Source organism: Calidris pugnax, unplaced genomic scaffold (genome assembly GCF_001431845.1).
Source record: "Calidris pugnax isolate Ruff unplaced genomic scaffold, ASM143184v1 scaffold461, whole genome shotgun sequence".
Classification (NCBI taxonomy): domain Eukaryota; kingdom Metazoa; phylum Chordata; class Aves; order Charadriiformes; family Scolopacidae; genus Calidris; species Calidris pugnax.
In genome coordinates this window covers 594,726-606,377 of record NW_015091201.1, presented here as the reverse complement: position 1 = coordinate 606,377, position 11,652 = coordinate 594,726, and the positions used below count along the sequence as shown (strand labels likewise).

Genomic DNA, 11,652 nt, shown 5'->3' with positions numbered 1-11,652 from the left:
GATTTTGGTATCTGTGGGTTTGGAGCCTAAGAGTTTTGTTAGATCTGAGCTGACTGTCTCTCCATGGTGAGTTGGGAATGGCGTAATTTTTATTATCTCTTTATGTCCTTGCCTTTTCCCATACTCATCAGAGATACTTAGCAGCTGTAGCCCCAAATAACCATTATTTTAGCTTCAAAATCTTGCAGATCTAATGTCTTCTTGAGATTGTGTCTGTCCACAGTGCTCTGTGTGGAGTAACCTTTCTCCATGGAGCAGCTTGGTGATGCCCAGCCGATATTGGTTATTCCTCAGTGGTGGTAGTGGTGCCATGGAGAAGCAACTCTTCTCATAAATTTGCAACACGAGGGTCTAACAGGTACTCACACTTGTAAATCTGCTTATGTGGGTCCTTCTCTAGTTATGCTTTGTTTTGACCACGTGGGGACTGCCATTTGTGCTGGAGACATTTTTCTGTCTTTCCCTCAGATTCAGGATCTTGTGTTCTTGTAGACCAGCTGTATTTTAGGGTTGCTGTGCTCCTTTGGGTAAGACATCGACTTGCTTCAGCTTAGTACCTGCTTGGTGGTACACTGTACACTGCGGGAACACAATTTCCTTACAGCCTTGATAGAAATATTTGTAAATTACTGTCAGTGACTTAAAAGTCTTCAGTAGTTTGTGATTAATTCCTATTTGCACACTTTCCTGTCCCTAGATGTTCTGCATGAGTTTCCATGTCATTGTGTAAGATACTCCTCTTGCATTAGGAGCCTGACAAACTCAGGCTTGATCTGAAAGCTATGGCTGTGCTTCCAGCCTTTGGTTGTGTCCTGGTTTAATGCCAGTCAGCAGCTAAGACCGCGCAACCACTCCCTCGCTCCCCGAGTTGCAATAGGGAAGAGTAAAAGTGAGGAAAAGCTCATGAGGAAAGTAAAGAGCAGCATCCCTTGCGTCCCTGAACCCGCTGCGGCTCTTTGCAGAGGTTTCAGCTCACCAGCGGCTGGTGGCAGCAGATGGCATTGCTGCACAACACGTCTGCTCTCACCAGCAGCCATGAAGCCATCCAGAGGATTATATTTCTTGGTCCACACTTGCCAGGGCCATGGTTTAAACCCAGCTGGCAGCCAGAACCATGCAACCACTCACTCACTTCCCCAGTTTGAATGGGGAGAGAATTGAAGAAGTGAGAAAAAAACTCGTGGATTGAGATAAAGACAGTTGAATAAGTAAAGCAAAAGCCGCATACACAAGCAAAGCAAACAGGGAATTCATTCACCACTTCCCATGGGCAGGCAGGTGCTCAGCCATCCCCAGGACAGCAAGGCTCATCACGTGTAACAGTGACTTGGGCAGACAAACGCCATCACTGCAAACGTCCCCCTTTTCCTTCTTCTTCCCCAGCTTTATATACTGAGCGTGATGTCCCATGGTATGGAATGTCCCTTTGGTCAGCTGTCCTGGCCTGTCCCAGCTCCTCGTGCCCCCCAGCCCATTGCTGGCAGGGTGGGGTGAGGAGCAGAAAAAGCCTTAAGAGCTCAGCAACAACTAACACCACCAGCGAGCTATCAACACTATTTCTCATCCCAAATCCAAAACATAGCACTATTCCAGCTGCTAGTAAAAAAGTTAACCCTATCCCAGCTGACACCATGGCAAACTGACTTTACCTCTCTCCTGGTAGGTCAGGATGAATCAGTTGCATGTCAAATCAACCTCCACCCAACTGTGAAAGGCCATAACTGATACTGATGAGATATTAGGAAAGTAAATAGGCATTAAGAAAGTAACTGTTTGCTGGATCAGGCCTTGGATAAGCACAAAGCATCCATGGCTGGTCTCTACGAACTGTTTCCAAAAGGGAGCTCATCTCTGCAGCTCCAGCACAAAGGGGTCACAGTGCCTGGGACCAATGTGTGCGCACAAGGTGCTTGTCTTTTCCACATGCTGGTGCAGGGACAGTGAAGAGGCTGTGGATGAAGCTCTTTGCTTTGGCTGCCTCTCCTGTGGTTGCAGGGAAACCTCGGGAGATCTGAGCATTCAGTCACTTCTCTCCAGTTTTCCCATTAAAGACAGGAGATGATGAGCCCCTGGCTAAGCCAAGGCAGCAGGGAGCACAGCCAATGCCTTTATTATAATTTCCCCAGTTTCCTATTAAATACTGCTGAGTCTTTTCCATTTTACTGCCCTCGGGGATTTGATCGTGATCTTTATGTCACAAGTGACAATCAATGTGGGTTTATGGGTCCTCAGAACTCCTCATTCCCTTTTGAGAATATTCAGCTTTCAGTCCTGGCTGGAATTTAATATTATTGCTCCTCTTAAGTGAGAGGCCTCTCGTGCAGATGATGAAACACGAAACTTTTGTTTTTCAGCCTAGTCACTGTACTTGTTGCAAAGATCCTTTTCATGCAGTGGTTTTAGGAGATGAAATGCAGCTGGAGCACTCCCAGGTTATACTTGCATTTTCATGATTTATTTCTTACGTATTTAGATGTGTCTAAACATGTGTCTGCCTCTGGCCATGAAAGCATCAGGAGTAGCTGTTCTTGCTTTGTTTATCTTTTTGTCTAGACATATGGCACTTTTTCTACTTTTCCCACTCTACTTGAGGAATGTCCACTTGCTTGGCTTGGTCCTCTCTAATGCCTAGGCACATGGGGCAGGAGCCGGCTGCTTGGGTCACTGGTTTTCTCTTTCTCTCCTCCATAACACTAATTTCTGGTTTCCTGGACATCTTGCAGCCAGCTCACTTGTTGAAGTTCAGTGTTTGCACAGAGACTGACTAGTGTCTGTGGCATCCGACACAACCCACTCCCACCTGGTAACAATTTTTGTAGAAGTTCTCAGTGTTCTGATGCACAGACCCCCCCCAAAGGGGAGCTGTGTCTCCAAGCAGTCATTGCTCTACCAGCCCAGAGCCACACACCCCCCTGCACATTGGCAGCCTTGCTATTGCCTGTTTGCCCTGCTTGCCAGCCAGCTCCTACACCGTGCTGCTGGAGATCCCTTGCTAAACCGGCTTCCCACGGTTAGTTTAGCTCTGAGGAGCCAACACAGCCCTTCTGAAGCTCCCAAATCTCGTTCCAGTTTTGCACCACCCACCTGTAGCTGATCAAGGGAATCTAAACTGCTGCACAACATCGGGTGCTCGTGACTCATTTACTGCTCTGTGCAACACTCTTCTGGTTAACTCTGAGCTGGAAGGATGGAGCTTTTACTCCTTCACTACCCATTTACTTTTCTGTTCATCGCATTTCTAGTCCTTTACCAGGTGAATCCTGCATTCAGATACTTCTGCAAGATGACCTTCTATAAGTTGTGGCTCTTCACGCTAAGCATTCTGGTTATTGTGTTGAGTATTCCTCGCGGACGTAACGTGGAAAACATGAAGTAAGTTGTCTGTGGCTTCTTTCTGCTCTGGGCACGGGTAGGGTCAACTCAAGGTCTGTTTTGGAGGGTCCTGGGAATTGCACTGCAGTGGGGAGCAATTAGCTGTGTATCGGTGTGGAGAGTTGCCAGGCTCTGCGATTCAGAGAAGAGATGTAGGCTTCAGTATTGTGATTGAGTTGATAAAAAGAATAATGAATGATGGAGGGAAAGGATGTAAAATATAAATTTAACAGACTAGGTAATGCCAACAAGCTGGATGTTATGCATGGGTAAAGTTACTTACTCCTAGCTGGTCTTCAGAGCTGTATTTCCCTCCTCCATGTGGCTGGTCATTCCCTTTCTAAGATGTGTTGGGAAAGCCTCCACAGGTGCTCCTCTCTTTCTCAACGTTGTTCTGAGCCAGTGCCCACCTGATCAGGCACGAGCAGACATTGCTGCCCATCCCCTCTTTATTGCCTCTGCAAGGAGCTGCCAGACTTACCCAGAGGCTGGGTGTACACCTGTCATTAGCAGCAATGGGCATTAGTAACCTGGGCTGTGGGCTGAGTGGGGGCTGGAAGCTGACCTGGCTACAGGGCAGAATAGTGCTTGCAGCCTCCTGAAGTGCTGCAGAGGCAGGATGTACAACTTTATCATTGTATGCTGCAGTGGGAATTCTTATCTCTTAACTGAGCATCAGCCTTCCACTTTAAGAAATTTTCCTCAGTTTTTTACTTTTGTGTCTCACTTTTATTTATTTATTTATTTTTCTAGTATTTGCTAAAGTATGGCTACTAGAATTGCAGTCTAATGTCACCCAGGGGCAGAATCTCTCTTTCCACAGCACAGGCAATAGCAGAGTTCGGTGTACGGCATGTGTTTGCTATTCAGCAAGGTGGGCAGGGAAGTAGAGTACAAACAGGACCACTATGAATTTGGGCATTAGCTAATATTTGGCTGATGCACAGAATTGCTGTAGCTGAAGTTGCTTGGCCGTTGGTCTAGCCTGGCTTGAAGAAAACCCACCAGGTGTATTTGTCTTCTTAAATGAAGGGATGAGCTGAAAACATGCACTAGTTGCTCTTCTCCAAGTCACGGGTCGAATCTAGGAATGCAGAGAAACAGGCTGCAGAGGCAGTCTGTGAGCTGGTTTGGAAGAATGATGTTTGGTTCCTTTACCCAATTTCACCATCTCTTTGGCTTATGTCTGCTCTCCTTTCCCACAGGTATTTCCGCGTGTCACTGCTGCCTCTCAAATACATCTTTGGGATCAAGATAGTGGTGAAGGGCAAGGAAAACCTCAGGACTAAGAAACCTTTTGTCCTTGTGTTGAATCACCAGACCTCCCTTGACATTATGGGTACGTGGTGATCCTTCCTCCTGTCCCCAGCCTCAGGTGTTTGTAGGGGAAGTTAGTACAAAATACCAATTACCACAGACAGAGGGGCAGGAGCAGCTGCTACACAGTCCATTACCAGCCAGTCCCAAAACAGAGCTGTTCTTCAGGGTAATAGAGCCCAATAGGTATTTTCAAGCTAAATCAGCTTCATCCTTTCCAAGAGAATGGGGATGAGAGTGTCAGTTGACCATAGCTGTGTCATAGCTGTTGTCGTTCGGTGTCAACAATAGCCCTCCTCTAAGTGGGCAGTTAGTCTGGAGACTCCCAGAATCCCTTTCCCAACATCTTTCTGATCCTATGAAGCTGGATAAGCTCTGCAGGTATGGCATGTCCCAGAGGAGAGGACTGTAGTCCAGAATTTGGAGGAAACTTCAGTGCAGATGACAACTTGTTCTGTCCATGTTTTCCCCTTCCAGTGATGATGGAGATGTTACCAAATCGCTGTGTGCCCATTGCAAAGAAGGAAATCCTATACATGGGCACTTTTGGCCTAGCATGCTGGCTGTCAGGACTCATCTTCATTGATCGCAAGAAGAGGGACGAGTCAATCACTACCTTGACAGAGGTGGCACACTCTCTGCACAAAGAAAACGTGAGTAGGGAGGACTCTTTGGTGAGGAGCCACTGGAAAATATTTTTGAACCTTGATGCGGCTGGAAATGGATCTTTTTGTATGGGCTGGGCACTGGGCAAAACAGAATAAGAGCATCTCTGGTGGGTTCAGTGTGTTGTGTGTTCTTAGAGTGCCTGAAGTGGAGGAATTGGATGTCTCTGCATGGTCAGGAGCAGACAGATCGGTCCCAGGGGAGTACATCCGTGCAGCGGTTTAGAATAGTAACTGGAGGTCCCTTTATCTCAATGTCTTCTCTCTCCTGCAGTTCCGCGTCTTGGTCTTCCCTGAAGGAACTCGCAATCATGGTGGCTCCATGTTGCCCTTCAAACGTGGGGCCTTCCAGCTGGCTGTGAAAGCCCAGGTAAGAGTCATCTTCCTCCTGCCCCTGGGGGTGCAGTTTGCCTACCATGGTCCACCAGTAACCAGGGATATGTGGCTTCTGGTCCTTGGCTTCCCTTTGGACCAAGCATGCATCCAAGAGCCAGCAGGATGGGCTGTTTCAGGGACAGGTGAAAAATCTTCATGACACAGCTTGGGAAAACAGTGGGGGAATTTCTGCTGAACAGGCCTCTGTACATACTGATTTGGTAATCCATGCATTGTTGGCCTAAATATAGAGAGAAAAGTGCAAAAATTAACAGTGAGGACATGGTGTGATACAGTTGAATGATCTAAATATCCCTCTGAGAACCTACTATAGAGCTGACTGGGATAACTACAGCAATGTGCAGGTTTCACCTAAGAACACAAGTTCTGTTTTGGGGGAGGAATGGGAAATGTGTAAATTCAATGTAGATTTCCTCCCTTCCAGGTCCCCATTATTCCTGTAGTGATCTCTTCCTACCAGGACTTCTACAACCAGAAGGAGAAGAGATTTACACCAGGTAAGGATGACTTGGTGCAGAGAGCGGGCAGGTTGTTGGTGCAAGCTCAGTCCTTAAAGAGAACCATAAGGTGGGCAGAGGACCACGTGTGATGTGGAGAGAGCAGCAGGAAAATGGCAGTTTCTGTCTTCTCAGAAGGCGAGGGAGGGAATGGGGGATTTCCGGCATCACTTTTGCCTCTCCCCTTATATTTCAAACATAGAATACCAGGTTGGAAGGGACCTCAAGCATCATCTGGTCTGACCTTTCTTGGCAAAAGCACAGTCTAGACTGTTCTCACAGCTTGTCCAATACCCATATGAGGGAACCTGGAGAAACAGCAGAGTCCTGGGGCAGAGCCCATGCTGTCCTTGGATCTGCAGGTGCATGGAGAGTTGGGCATCAATAGCAAACATGGAGCTCTCAGAAAAAGTTATGCTGAGGGTATTTTTCTTCCCAGTTACCCTGTTCTTTCCATGTTTCATCAATTTATGGTGAAAAAAATTTCGGTCCCAGGGGAGTACATCCGTGCAGCGGTTTAGAATAGTAACTGGAGGTCCCTTTATCTCAATGTCTTCTCTCTCCTGCAGTTCCGCGTCTTGGTCTTCCCTGAAGGAACTCGCAATCATGGTGGCTCCATGTTGCCCTTCAAACGTGGGGCCTTCCAGCTGGCTGTGAAAGCCCAGGTAAGAGTCATCTTCCTCCTGCCCCTGGGGGTGCAGTTTGCCTACCATGGTCCACCAGTAACCAGGGATATGTGGCTTCTGGTCCTTGGCTTCCCTTTGGACCAAGCATGCATCCAAGAGCCAGCAGGATGGGCTGTTTCAGGGACAGGTGAAAAATCTTCATGACACAGCTTGGGAAAACAGTGGGGGAATTTCTGCTGAACAGGCCTCTGTACATACTGATTTGGTAATCCATGCATTGTTGGCCTAAATATAGAGAGAAAAGTGCAAAAATTAACAGTGAGGACATGGTGTGATACAGTTGAATGATCTAAATATCCCTCTGAGAACCTACTATAGAGCTGACTGGGATAATTACAGCAATGTGCAGGTTTCACCTAAGAACACAAGTTCTGTTTTGGGGGAGGAATGGGAAATGTGTAAATTCAATGTAGATTTCCTCCCTTCCAGGTCCCCATTATTCCTGTAGTGATCTCTTCCTACCAGGACTTCTACAACCAGAAGGAGAAGAGATTTACACCAGGTAAGGATGACTTGGTGCAGAGAGCGGGCAGGTTGTTGGTGCAAGCTCAGTCCTTAAAGAGAACCATAAGGTGGGCAGAGGACCACGTGTGATGTGGAGAGAGCAGCAGGAAAATGGCAGTTTCTGTCTTCTCAGAAGGCGAGGGAGGGAATGGGGGATTTCCGGCATCACTTTTGCCTCTCCCCTTATATTTCAAACATAGAATACCAGGTTGGAAGGGACCTCAAGCATCATCTGGTCTGACCTTTCTTGGCAAAAGCACAGTCTAGACTGTTCTCACAGCTTGTCCAATACCCATATGAGGGAACCTGGAGAAACAGCAGAGTCCTGGGGCAGAGCCCATGCTGTCCTTGGATCTGCAGGTGCATGGAGAGTTGGGCATCAATAGCAAACATGGAGCTCTCAGAAAAAGTTATGCTGAGGGTATTTTTCTTCCCAGTTACCCTGTTCTTTCCATGTTTCATCAATTTATGGTGAAAAAAATTTCTGCTGGTAACTGATAAAATTTTATGGGGAAAAAAGGGTGTAAGTCATGGACTTCAGAAGGAAAATGCAGAAAAAATCTTTCCAGTTCCAACAGAGGAAAGTAACCCATTCTGTTCCTCCAATTCCTTCCCTGAGATGCGCCCCAAAATGGGCTTCTGCCACTTCCCACCCTCCCCAAAGCAAGCCCTGTCTTTTCCTAAGGGGAGGATTTGCATCTGAAATTCTCATTCCTCCCATTGCTTGTACCTGGGTGTAGTCATTCCTTGCAGGACACACACCTTGAAGAGAGAGTCAGTGCAAACACGTAACAGCGTTGCCTGATTCTACTCATCTTTCACCTTCTGGGTCTATCCTGTCTCCATTGGCCACACATCAAAGGCATTTGGTACTGGAAGCATTGCCCATGGTGGGGTTGATTGGAGCATGAGCAGACATGTCAGCCCTGCTCTGCTAGCCCTCTCCTCCCCAACACATCCCTTGCTCATTTGGGCAACCAAGACAGAGGAGTCCTCTGGGAAATCAGAGAACAACCCAGTGGGAAGGGAACTCTGCAGCAGCTCAACCTTTTGCTCTAAGCAAGGCCAACTCCAAAGATAGATGAGTTTGCTCTGTGCCTTGTCCAGCCAAGTTTGGAGTGACTTCAAGGAAGGAGATTTCACAACCTCTCTGAGCTTTTTAGGAAAAACTCTGCAATTGTATGTACATTTGCCTTTATAATAACTTTATCCTGGGAATTTGTGGTTATCTAACCTCTAAGCCCTTTTCTTAATTGCTGTTAAACAAGTAGGACCTTCACTACTGGAGGAAGAACCACAGTTAGTTCTTCCTGTACCTTCCCACTTTTCCCACCTGCAAGTTTTGCCAGGGCTGATTCTGAAGACATGGCCAAGATTTCTGTGCATTGAGCAGGCTGTTCCTCAGGTCAGGACAGCTCGTCATGTCCACAGTGGCTCTGGGCATGCTGATGAGCTTCTGGAAGGATCAACTCTGCGTCCAGTGTGTGTTCAGCGTCATGCATGGAAGAAGTCTGGTGCTTGCTGGAAGTGTGTTATACCCCAGCAGACCTGCCTCTTCAGCATAGCCCCATCATCAGTCAGCTTTTCTGTAGGACCAAGTGAAGCAGAGTAGACTCCTGAGATACCAGACCTGGCTTTGGATGTAGGATGTGCAGGCAGAGATCATGCCCTCTTCCTTAGTGAAGCCCTTCTCTACTCTTCTGTTTTGCCTCCCTTGCACGGCTCTTCTTGCCACATTTCTGGGTCTCATTTCCTAGCACACATGCAAGACAGTTAAAAAATAACTCAGACACTCCCCAAATTCTTAGGTGGGTGTTTCTGCAGGCAGCGTCTTGTCTCCACTGGACAGAAAAGAGGCTACTGGGTACAAGGGCAGAAGAGCACGTTTATAGCTCCCCAATATATTCTTCCTGTTTGCACCAGTCCATTCCTCAGTGGAGCTTCCCAGGAGGAGTATTGACTCACCAGGCCAATGAGATGAGTCTTGGGCTCAATTTCCCTCATCTCAAAGTGTGTTTCTGGAAGGAGGGATTCTGCTGAATTTGGTATACACAGATCAGAGCACGGCCAGTTTGGATGTGTTGTATTACAGACATCTCATTCTCTTGGCTGTGAGTCAGACGGATCCTGAGGTTTTTCCACTGTGAACGCTTACTTGATATGAATCATTGCATTGAATGCATTTGAGGAGAGATTCACCTGTTTCTGTATTTATTATTTTTGTGGTCTCTGTGGATGGGAAAAATCTGGTTTGAATTTTTGCTCTGTGCATCTGGGACATGGCTGGGTTGCTGCCCAGCTGTTGGTGTATGAAAGAGGACATCTCTCTTGATGTCTCTCTGGTTCCTTCACTTGTACTGATCCCTTCACTGTATATTTTCTTGTTCTTCTACACCATGCATATTTTTCCTTCCCCTGTCTCTGACCCTCCTGTCTCACTCTTCCAGGGAAAAGCATCATCCAGATCCTGCCAGAAGTGGATACTGTTGGCCTGGGTCCAGACGATGTTCCCAAGCTTACTGAGCAGGTCCGTGACGCCATGCTCACTGCTTATCAGGGCATATCAGGAATGACGAATGGGACTTCTCATTAGCAATCCTATCTTCCAGCCCCAGATGTGTGTGTAGCAGCTGAGGGGGAGGGCATGGCAACCACAAAAAGATCTGGAATCAGAGTTAACAATGGATTGCAACCTTGCCGTACCAGAGACAGGCGAAACATCCACAGAGGAAGAAAAGCTTGTAAGTGGAGGTGGTAAAATGGTTGCCCTGTTCCTTCCAGAGAACTTTGCCACTTGTGTGGACAGACACACAGTGGGTAACTGGACACTTCTTTGTAATCTTAACCCTGAGAACTTCTCTTCAGCTGGACCCCAGGCAGAGCTGGACCCTTCCTGTGAGCATCTTATAATCAACTTTTCCTATTCCAAACCAACAAGGTGGAGGCATTTATCCCTGAGCCCATGGCCAGCCTGCCTGGAGAAGTGGCTGTTCTGGGCTTAAGGGCTGCCACATTCCCCTAGAAGCACACTCAGGAGAAGGCGCTGTCTCCTGCCTCTTTCTGCGGGGTAGATTTGGGTGTACCTCTGCCACGAGAGGGGAATGAAAGACTTTACGTGGGTCTCCAGGGGTTGGTGGTTTGTTTGCTTTTTATAGCCTTTCTTTAAAGCAAAGCAAAATTTTGCTTTCAGTAGTTGGGCAGATCTTGAAAGTGTAAGGGGAACATGCCTGGGGACTCAGAAACCAGAGGCAAACAGCAGAAATGTGTTACTTTACATCTTTGCTGTGCTCTAATAATGTCATGATTTTTAACACAACCTATATATATATGTCCAAATACACTCTGGGAGCTGCAGCTCCTGATTTCTGAATAATGCCTGGCTTTTCCCTGTCTTCTGTGTGTCAGAGGATGGCGTCTTGCCTTCCTCTGCCCGGGTCACCATAGCCTTTCCCCTCTCCCCACAGTCTGGGGGCTCATGGAACAGCACAGTCCCCGTGTTCCATCCCTCTCCGGGGGCCCAGAAGCCCTGGAGGTCTCCTGAGGGCTCCCCAGGCCATGGGTGGGCAGCATGGTCTTCTGGGCTGGGACAGGCAAGACTTGGGAGCACACCCTCCCATGGCAACACACGCATCTGATGTTGGGTTTTTCACCAAGGATCTCCTTCATTAGTCCTCATCAGAGAGGCACCTAGTCCACCCAGAAGCTTTACTCATGACTCTACCTTAGGTTGCTGCTTTCTTTCTCCCAGTCCCCTCCTCCCCTCCCAGTAGTGCCAAGGAGAGATAGAAACTTAATATGATTTTTATGCGTTTTGTATTTATTGACTTAGTATGGTTTTGGAAGTGATCATCCCAGCCAGGTGATTCATTCTTAGCCCAAATGCTTGTGGTTTATGTACCAGCCAGATTTTGGTTTGCTTTTTTATGCTGATACGTTTAGCTATGAACCGCAGCCAAAGAACATTTTGGACACACAGTATACCAGAGTTGATGGCATGTGTAGATGAGGGCATATAACGTATTTTATTACTGCCCAGCACACACAAACACACACATTCACTATAGGATTTAATAAAAGATGTCTCCAGGCTTCAAGATGCAACTGCCTAAAGAGTTTGTATGCAAAACAAGGAAATAAGAAAAATTTTTATAAAGATTACATGAACCTCCTAATTTCTGAGTAGGTACAAAGGATAAGTAATTTGATTTTGAAATG

General features: G+C 47.1%; 1 protein-coding gene across 1 annotated transcript; it reads left to right on the top strand.

Annotated features, from left to right (window-relative positions):
- Positions 1-3,187: 3,187 nt before the first annotated feature.
- Positions 3,188-10,810, top strand: LOC106898470 (1-acyl-sn-glycerol-3-phosphate acyltransferase alpha-like). Its single transcript, XM_014959727.1, has 6 exons — positions 3,188-3,372; positions 4,578-4,711; positions 5,167-5,342; positions 5,629-5,724; positions 6,175-6,247; positions 9,885-10,810. Exons 1-6 carry the CDS (start codon positions 3,188-3,190, stop codon positions 10,028-10,030), a joined length of 810 nt encoding a protein of 269 aa, XP_014815213.1. The 3' UTR covers positions 10,031-10,810.
- The last annotated feature ends 842 nt before the right edge of the window (positions 10,811-11,652 follow it).

Coding starts and splice junctions, on each gene's coding strand:
- LOC106898470 (XM_014959727.1), top strand. CDS start 3,188: ATGGAGCTTTTACTCCTTCACTACCCATTTACTTTTCTGTTCATCGCA. Junction 4,712..5,166: donor GACCTCCCTTGACATTATGG/GTACGTGGTGAT, acceptor TTCCCCTTCCAG/TGATGATGGAGATGTTACCA. Junction 5,725..6,174: donor AGCTGGCTGTGAAAGCCCAG/GTAAGAGTCATC, acceptor CCTCCCTTCCAG/GTCCCCATTATTCCTGTAGT.